This window comes from Phalacrocorax aristotelis, chromosome 1 (assembly GCF_949628215.1).
Source record: "Phalacrocorax aristotelis chromosome 1, bGulAri2.1, whole genome shotgun sequence".
Lineage (NCBI taxonomy): Eukaryota > Metazoa > Chordata > Aves > Suliformes > Phalacrocoracidae > Phalacrocorax > Phalacrocorax aristotelis.
Window position 1 is genome coordinate 3663975 of NC_134276.1, and position 18981 is coordinate 3682955.

Here is an 18981-nt window from a genome sequence, read left to right on the forward strand (position 1 = left end):
TAGTCCAGGCTGTTTTAATTCAGGTTACCCAAAGTTAATCCTGAAGCGATGTATTTCTTATACTAGCCTGCGTGTGCCTGTGCCTTCACACGTATGTGCACAAACAGAATAGGGAGTTGTTTATGGAAAATAATAGACATGGCCAGAGAATACCTCGCCATGCAAGGTAAGACATGTTTTTCTCTTATGTGGAGATACAGGGGACTCAGGTTGTGGTTTTGGTTTGGTTTTCCCCAGGCAAGCCAGAGGGTACTGAATGGCATGGGGAATAGATAGGAACAGGAAAGCAAATGCTCTGGGCTCCCAAAATATTAGAAGGCATTTACTGGATTTGATACTAATCCCCCACAGCTAGTTCAGGGCCAAGCAGAGTCCCTGCAGAGAGGTCTGTAACCAGAGGCTCTGGTACTCCGCTGGGGTACTGTTTCGTCTTGGCTTCGCAGGAAAAGCCAACGCCTTTGGAAACTGAGACTTGACTTTCCACACATGGCCAACATGAGTCATGACTTGCTGAACTTTTAGGGCCTCTCTCTGGGAGTGTTTCTAGTGCTTCCAGTACTTATATTTACCTGACCCTACTGCAGAGGATTGTTTTTTGGGAACAAACCACAACAAAATGGTAGGAAATATTTGAAGGAGATCTATTGTCCTGCCCCACGCAAACATCTGCAGAGGAGAAGCCACTTGTTGCATGCAACAATTTTTGAACAAAAAAAGTGCATTGGCTGCATTAATCCCACATGTTCTACTGCGTATCCTAGAATCCCAGAAGGATATTCCCTGGATAAGCAGCACTAGCTCACTTTGCATCAACAGAGGCTTGTGCAAGGACTTTATGAAAAAGCAGTGAATGAAGGTGTAAATTTTCGTTGCAAAATCACGGTCAAAACAGCCTGTATCGTGCCAACCGATTAGGACAATGGGGCTAACAGGCAGAAAGATGTGTACTGTGTGAGTAATGGCTATATTTGATGCAGGATCAGGTACTTTGGCGTTTGGGCTTCTTGCACGCCCAGAAGCAGACAGGGGAGGCAAAAGTCGGGCCTATCATCAGTGTACCCCTATTTTGAGGAATGATATCACAGAGAACTCTCATTTCTTCCTGTATTCCATCTTTGTGCTCCTTTATTCATATTTTCTTTCCCTCATGCTCCTCACCTCATCCAGAATAACAGAATTGGCCAGAGTGGGCTCATGCCACTTCTCGGTTGCTTATGCTGCTAACAGGGAAAACCAAATGAGCCATGCTGCACTTTACCCCTGAGGCTTATTCCTCGAGAAAGCTGTCTCTGCTCCCAGGGAAGTCAATGGAAGTCTAATTAGTCCCAGATGTTTAGCAATAACAAGCACTTCCTTTTGGTAGAGCCAAACAAAAGCAGTGTTAAAACTGTTAATTAAATAGGTTTGGCTCTGTCATCAAGTTATTAACTAATTCCAGTCATGGCAGCCAAGCTAATACTGGCTCTCAGAAGGAGATATAATCTTTCTGTGCTCAACACAAAAGGCATGAACTCAGTGTGTGGATAAATTAGCCCACATCTGGGCACGCAGCTCAGCTTGCTTTCACACCAAAGGAAAAGCTCACTAACTTCAGCATCGAGCTTCCAACTAATCCCTGGGTTTGCTGCTTGTGCAAACTTTCTCCTACAAGAATAAGAGCTTAAGCCAATGGGAAGCATTGACTTTCATAGATGTTAGGTCAGGCCCTGTTGCTGCTGAGTTTGTGCCAAAGCTTGCTTACATCTTCAGTAGGTGTCCCGGTTCTCCTTTGGGTGTACACCAAGATAGGGAGCAGCTGTCCCTGCTTCAGGACTAGAAGAGAAAGGTCGAAGGTGGAGCCTGAACACCATAGAAAACTAGGAAGACATAGCTTTTTATCTGTGGAACATTCCAAGCTGGTACTTTAATATATTCACAACCCTGTGCTTTTTTACAAAATTCAAAGGCGTTTTTATTGTACAAAACTTCACAATGAAAACTACCAGCCAGTTTCTTACATAACTGCTTTAAAAAATAGAATTATACACCTGTTTGTAGTGTGTTAATTTTGACATTCACTAGCTGGAAGAAACAGAAATGGAGCAGCAATTTGACTCTGAGTTATTTACCTGGACAGGATTTGGTTTGACCTCTATTTCTTTTATGTGCCTTAATGTACGGTTCCTGGCATTAACAGAAAACCTGGTATCACTCCTCCTGAAGCCATTGAACCCCATTAGTAGGTCAGGCTCCCACTGTTGGTGAGCTTCTCTTCACTTCAAAAGGGTGAATCTGCGGTCAGAGTACGGGGTGTAACATATGTCAGTGTCAGCTTTTAGCAACGAGAGAGGTTGGCCATGTTAAACCCATCACAGAATGAGGGTCTACATAACTCTGCTTGCAGCCAGTCCTCTAGACCATAACCTCTTTTTAGGGAGAGACAGTGGACCTCTGATGTGAACAACGGCCCAGGACTACATTCCCTGTGTATTGTTTCACACTGGTATCTTTAAGACACCTTTTTGCTGTCCGACCTCCTGTGACCTTTAAAAATAGACAAATTATTTTTTTTGCATTGAAATGCAAGTGTATGCAGTGAGTTCCCAACAGTTTCCCTTAGAAGTATAAACATTTCAGTCCAATGGTAGCTGGTTGAAATTCATTCTCCAAGATTTCTCTTTTAAAAAGTGTTCACCCCAGAGATGAATCTCTTCACATTAAACCCAGTTAAATATGTATTGCACGTGAGGGACAAATTTCTCCTCTTTGAGTTGAACTGTGGACCTGTGACCTTCTGAGCAGATCTGGGTAACATATAGCACAGCAGCTGTTTCACACCTGATATTTCTTTTACATCCCTCGTGGGTATTAAGTGCTAAGACTAATTAACCTCATTTACCTCCTGTGTGTTGCTCCAGTGGCTGGAGCAACGTACCACTAGCGAAGGGAGGTATCCAAAGAGGTTCCTACCACCAAGGCCTTTGGTTCCCATGGATAGCTGTGGATTTTCTAAATGGCGGCCATAATCACAACGGACATGAACAATGATTTCCTTTTTTAGCTGAATTCTCATGGGAAATTTGCAACCAACTTCAAGGACTGAAAAACTGTTTATTGGCCCGCCCTGGCGTTGGCTTGTATGATTCAAGCTTAAGAAGGGTTAGGAGCTGTTATGTCTAACCAGTTAGGAAAAAGCAAAGCTCATAGCTCAAAGCAAAATATCTCATGGAGGCACAAAACTTTGAGAAGGGCTTTCCTGCTCAGTTGATGTCATCAATGACTGTCATAAAAAGGTGATTCAGTTGCAATGCTCGATTTGTATAAAGCCTTTCTGCGAAGGCGACATCGCAAAATATCTCTGAGCACAGTGAAAAGCCTCAGGTCCCTCAAAACAGCAGCAGGGCTTTGCAGTGGCCCTTTCTACCACTGTATTAACTTTCTAAGCAGATCTGCTTGTGAATGAAGCAAGTGCAAAACACGACAGATTCTCCTTTCAGTCCCTGCAACCCAGAGCACTGTAGGGGTGCAGTTCAGGGGCGCTTTGAAACTGTCTTAAAATCCACAGTTAAAGATCAAAGATGAGAATTTTACCCTTCATTTCTACACACCGGCAGTGTGGCACCTGATTTCTTCGGTTTTCAAGGCATTTTGTGTTCCTATGCTTTAAACTGATGGTTAAAGTTTTGCCTGCGGAAGCAAAAAACTGAACCCACGCCAATGATTATCACCAATAAAACCAACACAAATGTTAATATAATAAGGAAGTTGATTTTCTTTAGATCCTCTTTTTCACAGTCTTCTGGTCTAATGTTCCCAATGTGCATTTCTTCCTGGTACCCAAAGTCCTGAGTGTACTGGCATGTTAAGTGCTCCACGTTCGGGATCTGGACATTTTTGTTCTGGATCATTGATGAAAGCCAGATGTTTCCACAGCAGTTGAGTGGGTTCCCAGTGAGATACAAGTTTTTAAGGGAATTTTCTAATGCTAAAATATTGCTGCTCTCTAATGTACTGAACCTATTGTTCCGTAGGTCCAGAACTTCCAGCGGAGAATCACTACCCCACTTAGGCAGCCAGTTCAGCTGGTTTTCAGAGAGGTTTAAATGTTTAAGGTGACTAAAACAAGGCAAGTCAATATTTAAATCTGTCAGCCTATTGCCTTGTAAATACAAATATTCCAGAGACTTTTCCAGTCCTGATAATGCTTTAACCTCTATTTTCAATCTGGGGTTCATGGAGAGATCCAAGACAATCAGAGAAGTCTTGTAGAAAGTGTATGCTGGTAGGATGTTCAGCATGTTGTCAGCGAGATACAAGTACTGAAGGGCAGGAGAATCAACAAATGATACGCAGCCACTTTCCTCTCCAGCAAGTCTTTGCTTAGCTAATCCTGAGTACATGCTGCAAAGGCTGATATTATTGCTCTGTAGATTAAGTAGTCTGAGGCTAGGAAGACTTGAGAAGATATCAAATTGCAGGGCCTGAAGATGGTTGTTTTGAAGATAGAGCTCCTTTAAATCTGACAACGTGCCAGCATCTAGGAGAAGGTTCTGCAGAGCATTGTAGCTTAAGTCGAGGACAGTTAGGGAGATCAATGCACTGTCATAATTTACTGCAAATGCCTGAAGACAGTTTTTACTGAGATTAAGGGTGTGAAGGGACAACATTGATTCAAAGAAATCATCTGGAATGGATTTGATTTCATTATAACTTAAGTCTAAATATACAAGCTGGGATAAATAAAGAGAACTTTTGTTTCTACTTTGCTTCTGATCAAGAAGATGAAAAGGAGCATCTAGCCATTCATTTTCCATATAGTCCATTTTATTATGAGGGGATTCAGCAGTGAGCTGGATTAAATTCTTTGATAAATTCAGGGTTACCAGTTTATTTACCTGGGGAAAGACTGGGAAGTGAAGCAGTTTGTTTTCACTCAGATCCAAACATCTTAAGCTATATTCATCATCTGACTTTGTGGTGAGGAAGGTCTCAATGCTATTCCTGCTAAGGTCAAGTATCTCCAGCTGCCTGAGGTTGAAATCAGAGATGCAAGTAATTGAATTCATGGAGAGATTGAGTTTGGAAAGGTTCACTAGAGCCTCAAAAGCACCTTCTTCTATTTCCATGATGATATTGCTCTGAAGATCTACCTCCACAAGATTGGGAGACCCCTGAAACATCTTGTGTGAAATTGTTATAATACTGTTGTCTGCCAAGGAAAGATACCGTAGTGCTGGAGCTTGTTTAATGAAATACTCAGCCATCCCGTTGTACAGACTGTTGTGCGACAAGTCCAGTATTTCCACCTTGGGTAACAGTCCAACCCCTTCTGTCCCATTCTGAGCAAGCTCATATAAGTGATTGTTGGCTAAATTTATTTCCAGCAAACTCGTCATGTGTGCAAAGACTCCAGGCGTGATGAGGCTTATCTGGTTAGAGCTTAAATCCAGGCACTGGAGGGAAGTGTAGAATGATAATGGCATTTCAGGGATGCTTTGAATCAGATTTCCAGACAGATCTATTTTGTTTACGTTCGGATGGAGCTCGCGAGGGATTTGGTGGAGGTCTTTGTTGTGGCAAAATGCCTGCAAGTTTGCCTGCCAGAAAAAAAGACAGAAAAGGGGATGTCACGTGACAAACGAAAAACATCTTTACATGAAATATAAGGAAAATAACATTCAGCATCCAGGCAGGCCCTTCTTCTGAAACACTGATCGCCCTCTTTTCTCTGAGCATTCAGACAGCAAGAACAGCAATCCTAACAATTTTTTGTAGTTAACAGCACTCATTTATTTTTAAAACATTTATGATTTACAACAGTAGAGAGCTTTATCTGCATGTGATACCTACTAATTGTTCTCCTTTTTGTACCTTTCTCCTGGGCTCACTTTAATAGTCCCAAGTGGAGGAGTTTTGCCCTCTTTCCACTGCAATCAAGCACCTTTTCCTCGCTTCTGTTCTGTTGTTTAATTTTCTTAGCTTCAACACTGTATAAGATTTCAACAACTCTACTCACAATAGTAAGTAGTACTTAGAAGATCCTCACTCTGTTGGCAGCATAGGTCCCAAAGCAAGGAGGTGGAGAAACATGTAAGGATCCTATAGCACAAAACCCATCTCTCTCCTTAGTCACACCCACAGATATTTGATCACGTCTGCTTTTAGCCATGGCTTAGTTAAGCAACGCATCTTTAACCAAATGGGTCATTCAACAGCTGAAACCTTTCTCATGAAAATCTCCAAACTCTTCCTGCTTTTACCATCCATGTTCATCCTTCTCCTAAGGCAACAGTTCCCTTCTTGTATGGGGAGTGTGCCTTATGGAACCACCCACACAAGACATCCATGATGCAACACGGAAAGGACAAATTACGTAAAGCCAGCTTTTGAGAGGAAAAAAAGCTGTGATGTGCCACAAGGGTCACGCCTTTTCAGTCCAATTCTCAGCAACAGGGTAGAGAAAAAACCCAAGTGCAAAAGTAAAATTCATCTTCTAGATGCATGTCTGTTTAATTGCAGCTAGGATTGACTTTGTGTCCAAAGCAAAATTTGGAGTGCGTGTATATAAGGAACATTGGAAACATGAACATGATCATCCTTGCATAAATGTCAAGCTGTATTTTGTTATTAAGGAGAACATACAGCAGCCAGAGGAAGTGGAATGCGAAAGGCTTAGGCAGCATTTAATTTACTGGAGGAAAACTCTTGTTATGAATGTATTTGGGTGACTGGGTCATGTACTGTTTGTAGAAAGATCAGAAAGAAAAAAAAATTAAAAAAAATTTGTTGATTCTTAACTTCTGTGAAGAAGCAGAGTCCAGATTCCATGACGCAAAGCTTTTCAGATGTTAGAGAAAAGTTAAAAGTAAAATGTATTAAAAACCATCTGTTTCATGTGAACTTTTATGTGACTGAAGTGGCAGGTCTGTTCAGAAGTGGGGCAATAGTCAGCATTTTGTGAATCTCTTTTGCATCATGTGAGTTTTGGAGACGGCACAAAAATGTGCCAGAGGAGTGTAAGTGCTCATCCAAACTGTAGATATACACAGACTGCTCCACAGTCCTTTCCATGACACATCTTTCCCAAAGACCCCAAGTAAATGTCCTATTAAAACCTGAGTCCTCTCCTTTTTTCCCTCCAAATCACTCAAAATTCCCCCAGATAAATAAATTAGAAAAAAAGAGAAGGGAATTTTCTTCCTGACATTATTTCTTTCCTGCAAAGCCACTGTAGAATTGCTTATTTTGAGCTAAAATGTGCACAGAGCTGAGCTTAGCTCTGAGGCTCAGGAACGGAGCAGGAAGTCTCTCCTTCATTTTGTGGAAGAGGGAGAAACCAGAAGGATGCAAAAATCCAGAGTGAAAACGCAGCAGCTGCTTTGCAGCCTGAGGCAAATGCCAGGTTTCTTCCCACACTTTGAGCCAGATCTCAACAAGTGTTGGGCACCCTCCGTTCCCTCTGGGCACCCAACACCATAGCAAAGTCCTGATCCAACTGCCCTCGGCGTCAGTCGGCTGGTTTGCACTGAAGTCAATGGGAGAGAGGTCGGTCCCAGTTCACCATGTATCTTGCAGGACTGGGCCTTTAATCTGTAGCCACTGAACCCTCCCAGGGATAAAACCAACTGATAAAATCTATACCTCCCACTGTCTGCCATTTGTTCCTATAACATTTCTCCTCCCATTTTTTTTAACTTTCATTCCTCTTCACTGACTATTTTGATCCTCACTGAATTTCTTATCTAGTCTGTTCTGCACCATCTTTCTTCCCCTGAGGCTCAAACTGCATGAATTTTATTCTCATCGGCACTAGGAAGAAAAGATGAAGCACGTCTCAGTGGGTTGGAGCAAACAGCATCTGTTTGCTTGTGTATCTCCCCTCCCCCCACCCCGTAGCCCAGTGGGTTGGTAGCCTGAGGCTGGAAAAGAGTTTTTTTCCAGCCTCATGTTCTGACTTCTTAATCTCTGCCGATGCTGCTACCAACTTGTTTGAAGTCCATTGGCAAGAAGTACTAGAGGGTGGGGAGTGTTTGGTCCCTTCTGTGTCTGGTTCCATTCAGGTGCTGGTGAAAAAATGACCCAACAGCTCAAAAGTTGAGCATCGCTTGGATTCTGACTCTGATTCTTCACTGCTCAGCACTGGGTGGAAGTTGTCACCCACCTTAGTAAGAGCCCTACAAACACAGAAGCTGGATCCAAGCATCCACCTGTGTTCTCCCATATCAACTCATGAGTGTTTGAACCAAAGAATTTGGGATGGAGCCACTTGGCATCGACTCACACGTGCACGGTGTCCATCCTAGAAGAGCTGCCCAGGTGGAGGCTCAGCTATACAACAAAATCTTAGCAATTTACCGAGGTACCACGTATCGGCTGGCCAGTACACATGCGTTCTTGCACAACCTCGATGCAAGATAATATATAATGTGCCGAAAACCCTTCCCTTCTATGAATTATTTGAAAGTTCCTCTCTCCCAGTTAACATGAATTAGCAGAAATATCTTTGGGAGGTAAGACATGAACTAGTGGAAAAACCTCTCTTTGCATGTCAATATGAGGTAGGAAAACCTCCTGACATTTAAGCTATGCCTTGTTGTTGCTCAAATGGGAAGATGCATGATGACTTGTATAATCACTGCAGCTCACTTCCATGTCAGGGGCCTGGTGGGGACTGTTGACTTCCTAAAACCTCTTTCACAAGACTTCGGTTCAATGACAAGAGCACCAGCAGTGAGTCAGAGAGGGGCACAGGTTTCTGATTCGTGACTCTTCCAGCAGATCTGGGATGAAAGTTTTCACTTCTAAGCCTTTACTATTCTAAAGGTGTCGCCACAGAGAAAGTACCATGTAAAACAGCGAGGTTGTGATGAAAAATCATCACATGAAGTAAGCAGGACTCCTGGTGGACCCTTCAGCTAATCCAGTAGCTGCCTCTTTCTTTAAGCTGTGTTTGGCTCTACACCCTCCTCCTTCCCTTGGACCAAACACCCAGCGAAGGAAAAGGAGCAAAGCTCCATCGACATTAGCGACGCTGAGCCGTTAATTTATACCAGATGAGCATCCCAGCCTCTGACAGCAACAAGTTTTCTGTCGGGCCAAATTTTTCCCAGACTCCTTGAGTAAAGCCTTGGGTTGTTGGCTCGATGCAAGCAGTTTACAGTGGCGTGGTGGAAACAAGCATGTGTTTACTTCTCAGCAACCAGCCTGATCTGTGACCCATCAAGAAATGGGATGGGGCGAATCTGCTTGGATTATTGCATGTCTCGCCCAGCCTTCATGTGACTATGATACATGGGACCCAAGCCGTCATGTTTACAGTGGCTTCATCAGTCTTCCCTCTCCAGCCAATGAATTGAACTACCCAGTCACCTTCCCAAGATCTTTTTATATATACTAGGTCTTAATTTCTCTGGAATTCAGGAAGCGCGGCAATACAGAAGGGTGGGCAGGAATGGAATGAGTCCCATAAGGGAGATGTGTACAGCTAGCAAATTATTTTTTTTTTCCTATTTTGGAAATTCTTGAGGATTTGCACTGAACAGCTTCAACGTTTTAAAAAAATAAAAAGTAGTTAAGTATTTTTAAATGGCCTGTTACAGTCAGAAGCACTTGGATAGGGAAGGGAGAAAGTTCAGCTATGAATAATATTTATAACATTGTACCAGGTGCTTGCAAAAATTCAAGGACCAAATTTTGTACTAGAGTGAGAGGCTTTGTCACTTCTTTCACCTCCAGCAGAAGTTAGGGACCTCTCCCTGGCAGCAATGCTGTGTCAGGGCAGAGGAGGTCAGCCTCCCTGTTATTACAAAAGGGCTGGTATAGATGTATTTCACAGAAGATGCTTTATTTAAAGCGCAAAGAACTCAGGCCTGATATAAAGGAGTTGATTTTAGGTCTAAGTTCTTTCACTGTCTCAGCCACAGAACCCTTGCACAGTATTGGGGAAATCAGGTCAAATTTCTTTTAAGCAGCTCCCCCTTAGAAAGAAACAGGGATAATGACCCTTGTTTTTCCCCCACCTTTTAGGTGCTGTCACTACAACAAGGACATAGCCTGAGACCAGACTGCTGAGCATCCACTAACCCAGCAAAGCCCGCCTCTGCCACCATGGAGAGCCTGGTCCTGGGGGCATTTGCCTTCTCAGAGGGCATAGCTATTTGTGCAGTGCCTGTAACAAGGGGGTCCCAACCTCATCCGGGATTTCAAGGGGCCTGAGCAGGGAGGTAGCCTTACCATCTCACAGGACTTCCCCTCTGCGGGCTGATCGTTAGAGGTCCCTCTGTTCACCGCTGCCAGGAATAAGATGATGTACAGTTTCATGGTTCTGCAGGTAAAAGTAATTATGGTTAGATTTCGAACGTGACACAGTGGTCGACGAGTGCAAAAGCTGGCACCAGATCATCGTCTAACACGGGGAAGCACCCCGCAATGCAGTAAATGAACCCACCTCTGAGCTGCAGCACTTACAACCTGCCTATGAACCTTTGCATCCCTTTGAGCCTGGTCAGAAAAAGAGATGTTTATCTGGGGACTTCAAAGGAAGGTCCAAGGCATTTCGTTGATTGCCCCAGTGTGATTTCAGTGGCTACCTAGATGATACCCAGGCGACCCGATGAAGTCCAGGGCCTCAAGCTGGGCAGTGTGTCTGGCATCATGGAGGAAGGCAACTGCTGGAGACTGAGTTGCCTTCATTCTCCTCATAGAGGCAGCTCAGGTACTTTCAACTAGGCTGGAGTTTTGGGGTGCCAGGTCTTGAGAAAAGTGGATGGGTGCCACTCAGAAACAACAAGCATTGGGAACAGTTTCTACTTCCATCCACAACATTTTCCACTCCTTTCATCCCAAAGTGTCAAAGAGCTTTTATACACTCATCCAGATTTGTTGAATTGATATAAACAGCTTAAAGAACGAACAGAGAACTTTTCGTCCAAATGTTAGTTTTCTATTTTATACGTCCCAGGTATGGGCAGGCTTTTAAATACATTTGAAAGCAGATCCCTTACAAAAGGACAGTTATAAAATGGAATGGATTTGTGTGAAACGAAGGATTCCTTGGAGTTTAACTGTTTGGAAAGAACTCCAGAAAAAGAGCATAGAAATAATCGCGAAAGCAGCAAACGCCACTGGGAGGCCTGTCACTGGGCAATGGGAGAAAAATGCAAACAAAGCCAAAGGAAAGCATTTGTCCTTCAAACAGCTTGTTTCTAGATGGACACTAATGAGGTCACCACTGATGTGAACTCCAGATATCACTTCTTTATGACACGCCTCTGTCGCCAACATGCTGAATCTGACTGTATTTGTGTGGCTTCTCGCAGGCAGATCTGAGCTGGTCCTGCCCGCACCCAGAGCCAGCTCCCAGCTGGAAGCCATGCAGCACTGCCTACCTAGCACTGCTCATAAGCCTTTCCAGGAGGAAGCCTGCATCTGGCAAGCTCCAAATGCACACCAATCCCATGCATATGTGCCGCCAAAAACCGGCATCAGTGTACCGTTACTCAGCGGCTTCCACCCACAGAGCATCAGGAGGCTGGAAACAAAAGATATGGGAACATTCCCAGCTGGTGGAGATCCCTCTGCTTAGTCACTGTTTGAGGGGTGCAGCTGATGGCAACGCTTCTGCGCAGCAATGGCAACTGCAGACCAGCAATGCCAGCGGGTTCACTACGGGAACCAGCGCATCCCTCCGCTTCCCAACCAGAGAAAAGAGTTGTGTAATAGGAAGAGAGAAACTGGGGAGACTTAGACCACAGCTACTGTATTTTCAAATTGCACATTCCTTCCAGTCCAGGGAAACAACTAGTGATGGATGATGATCTGGGACCCCAAGGTGAAAGATCTTAGAGTTTGTCTTTGTGGCTCAGAAGTCAGTTTCCCCCCTCTAAAACAAGACCAAGGATGCTCATTCTCGACCCTTTTAATTATTGTTTGCAAAATACACTGAAATCATCCTATAGAAGGAGGAATTGCTGATACGACCATCTATAATGTCTCTGTCATTCCCCCTCTGCTCCTCATTCCCCAGGCTTAGGGGAGTGAGTGCCTCCTCTAAGGAGGAGAAAATGAGTTTTATCGTTTGGGTATTAGTTTGCTGGCACTGAGAGAAAAGGCAAACATACTGATGATTACAAGACTTTACTCAGAGCCCTCAAATGGAAATCGTTTCTGTTTAAATCCAATGCATTAAGATGACAAAGTCTCCATTAATATTACCCACAACAGGGCACCACCCTCATGGGCAACGTGTGTCCCGTGTGCTCTGCCATGTCGTCTCTTGTCACACTGCCAGTTCAAAAAACGGTCCCTTCACTTCCTGAATGACAAACCTGATGCAATCTGGGTTCTTTACATGCTTTGAAACTTCCTAAATTATGTTTATAAAGCGACTGGGAAATTGATGTATTTGAATGCAAAAACCTGATTTAATGGCATGCTGAGCAAGACAGGGGTATAGTAAGCAAGGACCCTGTCCCTCAAAGTGTTTGAGGGTGGCTGTCATACCCTGAAGCACTAGGACGTGGTGGTCTTTTCCAATATAAGACCACATGGACTCCGTCCAGAGGAGGGTAAGTCACTCCTCCTGGTACAGCACAACCCCCTTGCTCATGGAGATTCCGTTCCCAAGGTGATATTCAGCTTAGCTGAAGAGCTTTTCCCTGCCTAGCTTTTCTCTGGGCAACATTTAGACCCACCTTGTGTGTCACAGCACTGTGTCCCCCACCTCTCTGGCCTGTGGGAAGGTCTCAGATGCCCACCACCCTCTCCCAGTGCAGAGCAAAGGGCTCACAGGACCCCTGTTGCCCTGGTGTCAGACAGCATCACGACTAAACCCTGCCTGCTGGCACTGGCACTGATGGCTCTAACCACGGCTTACAAAAACAGTCTGGGAGTAGCAGCAACTTGACCTAAAGGAGCTTTTAGAGGCTTTCCCAGAGTTGAAGCAGCTTTGTGCTCGGTGCCAGTTTGCTCCCACTGGCAGCTGTGATAAAAATCCCAGCATACCTCAGAGCAGGGCTGATCTCTGAACCACATTCAGTGTCACACCTTTCCATCAGGGTACTTCAAAATTACCCAGCCCCATCCAGAGCTGAAAAATATACGTGAGTTCAGTGAGTAACTCCTCCAAGGAATCTTATTAAGTGGGTTAAATAATTTAAATCTAGAAAAAACATGGTACCCAAACCACGTCAGCATGTCCACTTAACAGACGGGAGGGCAAAGGCAGAGGAGAGCAATGATTTGCCCCAAGACACATTTGAAACCACGGAAGAACCAGGGCTTAATCCCAGTTTCCCCAGTTCCCACACCAGAACAATATTTGCCTCCATCTCTATTACAATATCAACCCTGAAACCACTTCATAGATGTTGCTTGTAGGTAACAACAGCAGCACCTTCCAAATTTCCCCTAAAGGTAATTTTTGTTACTGCTTAGACAATTAACAGAAACATTCTCCTGTGCCAAAGAGAGGTTAAATACGAGCCAACACACAAAACACAAACCAAACTCCCCAGGGTCTGTTTCTTTTTCACACAAGACTCTCTGCTGCTGTGTTAGAGCCTTCAGGATTAAAAAGAGTGAATATTCCCCATTTACCTTGTTTCAAGGGTTTCTCGCATCCCCAAACACTGCTTATCATGTCTTTAAAAAGCATATCCAGCTCTTCACAACCAGCTCAGTCCTGGTACCGATGAAATTGTTCTTCAGCTTCGGTTTCACCCATGCGGGACATCAAAAGGCTCACTCGTAACTTCATAATGAAGGACTTTTCAGGGAAATAACCTTATTTGGGACAGTGTCTGCTTTAAATTATGTTGCTTGTCTTCCTCCGGACTCCTCTCCGGGCTCTTGCTGGGTCCTAGCCACCGCTGTTCTCCAGACAGAGTCAGCTACTGTGCGACATCCTAAAGCCCTTGCTCGGGGCAGGCGTTGAGAAACAAGGGGGATTTTTGCCAGAGAAACTGTCAGGATCGGGCCACGGGTTTGCTCAGGGGAATAAGTGACTTATCGTTGCCGATGCCGCTGTTGAGCTGCGTGCGTGGTGCAAGGCGGCGTGTTTACTTTAGGGGTTTGTGTCCGCGAGTTACATTCCTGGAGGGTTGCAGCCTCCTACCCCTGCACCTAAATCACTCTCTGCATCGTTAGGGAAACAGCACTTGAGGATGAAAGGTTTCAGATTCACGGCTGATGAATATAAAAGCCCTGAATCTGGAAACCTGTCCTGGAAGAAACAACTCTTTACAGAGGTCCCGCTGATCAGAGCGGGATAGAGATCTGCCGGCAGGATGGGGGTCCGGTGTCAGCTACAACGCACCTGACTGGAAGGGTTTTCATGGCACGAGGCAGGAATGAGGGACCCTAACAAAGGCAGAGGGGTCCGAACATCTGGATGAGCTGCTGAATTTTTGGCAGCAAGTACATAGTGCTGAAACCTCCGGACCTGCTAGGAAAAATTCCCATTGCAGAAGGGGTGTTTTTGCCATGCAGAAGAGGATTTCAGATTGCCTGCAAGCTCAGCTTTTTATTTATTATTTTGTGCTGCCCTCTAGGGCTGGAGCAGCTGTCTAATTGCTGGTTTCCTCACTTCCTTTTGCTAATTAAGACCTGCTTCTGGAAAACTCGCCTTTACATAGATTTCCCCGTTGCTGTCTCTGAACCTCTCAAGCCCGAACTGTTGCAATGCACTTTTCCCATGGTTGAAGTAATACGACAAAGACCTGGGCTCTGAGCATCTCTTTTGCTTTCTAATGCACCCTGAAATGAGAGGCATAAACGCTATGAAGAGGCAGCAGCATGCGTGCGGGCAGGCGAGGGCATGATTATGTGCAATGGGTAGAAAAATCCACGTTCAGCTCTCAGAGGAACAGTCTGCTGGGGAGATTATCACAACCCCGGACAGTTTCCCCTTGACTGGGCTTCATCAGACTAGTTTTGATCACCTTCCCCCAAGCACGTAGTGTCTTGAGCTTCCCTTGGTCGGAGCTGGCTGCAGCGCTGTTTTTCACTTGATCCCTTTGGCACGCTCCCTAGAGCCAAGCTCTCCATCTGCAGTCGCCTTGGGGTAAGCAGGAAACTCATGCTGAAGCTAGGGAACCCTGTGGTGTCCAGAAGTTTAAATGCCTTTTGGATGCTCTGGGTTTAGAGTTTGCCTCGTCAGCAGCGTGCAACGACACTTGCAACGCACAGACACTTTCACAAGGAAAACCTCAAAAATGTGGGGTCTTCAAGAGAAGAAAAATACTTCTAAATTTTTTTAAAATAAGATATTTTGGTTTGATTTGGAGATGGAACACAAATATCATGCCTTTAACGAAGAGCAGTGAGTGCCTCGGATGACTGCAGCTTCACATTTTCCTACACCTGGATGTTCAGAGCACTTTGGGAAGTTTGGATTCACAGGGGTAAAAATAGCAGGGTTTTTGTTTTGTTGGTGGTACTTTTTAAAAAAAGCCAGCTCTGCTCCTCAAGCTGTTTTACCGAGTGGCCGAGCAGCTGTGCCAGCTGAAGTGTGAAAAAGAGCCTGGACAGAAACAAATGCCAAAGCAGGAGGGAAGGGCATGCACTGATTCTGCTGCTCAGGACTTTGCTTCATGCAAACCACAGCCTTAGAGGGACACCAACCGCGCCGGGAAAGGTCAGCGGTGTCCTTACTATCTCTGCCCTTTCTTAAAGGGTATCTGAGAGCAATTAATTTCAAAGTCCCTTAAGCATGTGGCTCACTTGCATTTTCAATATTTTCATGCTTTGGGCGGCCCAGAAGTTGATACCTTAAAGTGGTGTTGAGACATTAGCACGGTACGCGCTTGGTAGTCACGTCTGCGGAGCAAGGCTTGCCTCCATCGGACAGATTGGGTCATCTCCACTGGGAAAACTGGGAGTCAAGCTTTTTTGCCCAGCTGTACAAAATAACAAGGGCTGTCCCACCCCACTGATGCCAAAGGGTTTGCACCTGTGGCTCTGTGAAATCAGGCCCTTCCTGATTTTCCTGTGGTCTCCTCAGCAATCACCGCCTGCTCGGTTTCTGCCGACAGGATTTCACCCCACGTCACCCGAAGCCGGGGGTGGCGTGGGGATCAGGGCTGGTGGGGACCTCGTCAGACCTCCCCTCTCCTCCAAAGCCCCTTCCCAGCGTGGCCCAGAGCAAACCCCAGCCACTGGCTCTCATGGGCTGGTCTGTAATCTGCTGGGAGTTCCCAAGGGTCTCGGATAATCAAGAGTATGTCTTGATGATTATTTGTCTTGACCCTCCAGACCTTTTGGAGTCTGTCCATCCAAAATGCTGCTGCTTTCTAAGGCACTGCTTTTGGGCTGAGTTCTGTGTCGAGCTGCATGAATCAAACTCTCCAGAGAAGTAAACAAAACAAGCCCCCACCTTAGAAAGTGGGTCTGAACTGCAAGGGCAGGAGTGGGACAAGTATTACTCCCTTTCGACTGGAATAGCTCCCTGGTGATTCATTCCACCAGGGAGCTGGAGACAACATTAATAGCGATCCTGTTAAAAAAATAAATAGCCCATGCCACCCTCAGCCACAGCCTTTGAGAAGGAGGCACAGCTCCAGCTCCTGAGACCCTACAACATCTCCAGGAGCTGCTTCTCCTGGTCTGGTTTGCCTGTGCCACCTGCACGGTGCTTGGTCTGTCATGAGCAGATGCAGCCGCCTGCCTTTCTGGTGTGCAGTCCACACATCAAAATAAGAACTCCTACATCTCCTGTAATCCCAGCGTGGCTTTTCTCCTGTCCTTTGAAGCTGCTGCCTTCCTTCTCTCTCTCTCTGCCCTCTCTCCTTGCGCACCTCTGTCAGGTGTGCAGCCAACAGCATTTCCCCACCAAAAATTAACCCTTCCAGTTAAGGACACACAGGGTTTAGCCACTTCCACTGATTTATGCACCTTTTTTCCTGCTCCTCTCTCCAGAAGAGAACATGTAAATGAATGAGAATTGCACGAAACCCACCAGCCTGGAGACTGTGTGAGCAAGGGGCTGGGCGAAGGGACAGCAGCAGATGGGAAAAGGAAAACACTTCCGTCAACAAAAACTGACGTAAACTAGCATTTGCAGATTAAACTATACGAGTATGAAATTCTCTCCCAGGAGAACAAAATTCCCAGAGAAACTCAAACCCAGGGACCAAATCAGAACCTTTTCTCACCAGCTTTAGTCTAAGCACAGAAAAAAAGAGAGAAATATCGACTTTTAATACAGCAATTTTTCTTTTACTGACAGTGGAGTCAGTGTTTGAGAAAAGATGTACTTGATTCATAAAATGAAGGAAAATTATTTCTGATAGATTTGACTTGCATGATTCTGATACCCCCCCCCCCCGAATCCATCCATCACTGTATTAGTAAAAGGCCAAGCACTGATGCAGTCACTGAGCTGTAACCATCTGCTTGAAAAAGAGGTGCCTCATTGTCAATTTTTGTTATTGAAAACCAAAGAATTTCAGCATTTTAGAATAATAAGATTATTTTTAGGTTGAAAGTATTACATCTTAGTGAAATGACAAATTTTCACTCTTGCCGAAATCCAAACTTTGGCTTCTATTTAAAGGAAACTTATGTAAAAAAAACCAACAGGGTTTGGCTTTAGAAAATTATCTGTGACTTTTATATAAACTATAATTTTCTAAAACTTTACCATTTCCAAATATCGTCTAAACATCTCATTATAACAGTCCAGATGCAGCAAAACACTCTCAGCAAGTCATTGTTCACCCAAGGTGACATTCAAGCTGTCAGGATCTTAAGAGTAGAAAAATAACCATGTCATCTCACACCTCGTGCTCCAACAGGGAGAGTTCAATGACAGCACTGATAGTAAGAACAGCATTTTGCCCATTTTACCCGGGGACTGTGTGATTCGCCCAAGGCTATATTAGGATTCAGTGTCGGAGAGCTGGGAGCAGCGTTTAATCAGCGCACAATGCTGATCTCTGCAGCACTCCTGGTTCAGAGCGCTATGATGCAGTAACACCATAAATAGACTAAAGTCCTGTGAAGAAAGAAAAAAAAACAACCCCATCTCCCCATCTTCCATTACTGTAAACATGGAGAATAGTAACAAAGCAGGCATATGACAACTGTATTGTTATAAACTAACCGGTGCCTCCTTAACATAAAGGATCTAACTCGCTGCAGTGCAAGTCCCTGATGGATTAAATCTACAGCTGTGTGGATAGAGCCATCTACACAGTGTGTTTAGCCAGTCCTCAGGCTATTCGTAAACACAGTATATTTTATTTATACAGTACCTTCCTCATCTGTGTTATTTTTAAAGGCTGCAGCTCTAAGTCACCGGAGCCCCCGTCTCTCCCGCAGTAGAAAGCTCAACTTTCCAGCAGGCTCCCGGTTTCACACGCGTCTCCACGTACCTGCTCTGTGGCTGGAGGAGGAGGAGGAGGAGGAGGAGGTTTCGCCTCTGCTTGCAGCCTTCTGTCTCCCGGACTCTCCCAGCAGCCTTTCCAGCGCAAGCTGAGGAAGAGTTTCCTTGGGGAAGTCGTACCTCTGTTGCATGCCAGCTGACTAAAACTCTGCGAGCTCCGAGAGAAGTTTGAAGTCACAGGGAAAAAAAATACTCCCCATAGACTGGTCCCTGAATTCATTCCTTCGCAGTCATGAGCTCTTATATATTCCCAGGCTCCCATGAGCACGTGAATACATACCTCTGTAATAGTTTTAAAATGTGTGTGTCCTCTGCGCTTCTCTTTATTTTCCATTTCGTTCATTCAACCTTGGCTTATTTCCTGCAGTTTCTCAGCTGGTAATTACGCTTCTCTCGTATTGACACATGAAACAGTCTGTGAATACCACAAAAAATCCCCTCCACAGGCTTCGGGGGCACGTGCTTGTCTCTGAAGTTCGCTATGCCTGTCCCACAGATGCGAGCGTGTGCTTTCAGCCACATGGACCTGCAGGTTCTCGGGGGTGGCATTTGCTGGGGCTGGGGTAAATGGGTAAATCATGGGGACTGAGCGGGCTGCAAACCCTAAACTCCAAGTCTTT

General features: G+C 45.0%; 1 protein-coding gene across 3 annotated transcripts; it reads right to left on the minus strand.

Annotated features, from left to right (window-relative positions):
- Positions 1–1864: 1864 nt before the first annotated feature.
- Positions 1865–18865, minus strand: LRRC32 (leucine rich repeat containing 32). 3 transcript variants are annotated; one of them, XM_075114137.1, is made up of 3 exons: positions 18351–18865; positions 10213–10303; positions 1865–5576 (listed from the first exon to the last, which is right to left on the minus strand). In XM_075114137.1, exons 2-3 carry the CDS (start codon positions 10297–10299, stop codon positions 3636–3638), a joined length of 2028 nt encoding a protein of 675 aa, XP_074970238.1. In that variant the 5' UTR covers positions 10300–10303; positions 18351–18865; the 3' UTR covers positions 1865–3635. The 3 variants fall into 3 exon arrangements, with proteins under 3 accessions (XP_074970238.1, XP_074970327.1, XP_074970146.1); XM_075114226.1 differs by lacking the exon at positions 18351–18865 and adding an exon at positions 18231–18343; XM_075114045.1 differs by lacking the exon at positions 18351–18865 and adding an exon at positions 13576–14406.
- Positions 18866–18981: the final 116 nt, after the last annotated feature.

Coding starts and splice junctions, on each gene's coding strand:
- LRRC32 (XM_075114045.1), bottom strand. CDS start 13,598: ATGCGAGAAACCCTTGAAACAAG. Junction 10,304..13,575: donor CGAGAAACCCTTGAAACAAG/GTAAATGGGGAA, acceptor TTTTACCTGCAG/AACCATGAAACTGTACATCA. Junction 5,577..10,212: donor AGGGGAAGTCCTGTGAGATG/GTAAGGCTACCT, acceptor TTTTTCTGGCAG/GCAAACTTGCAGGCATTTTG.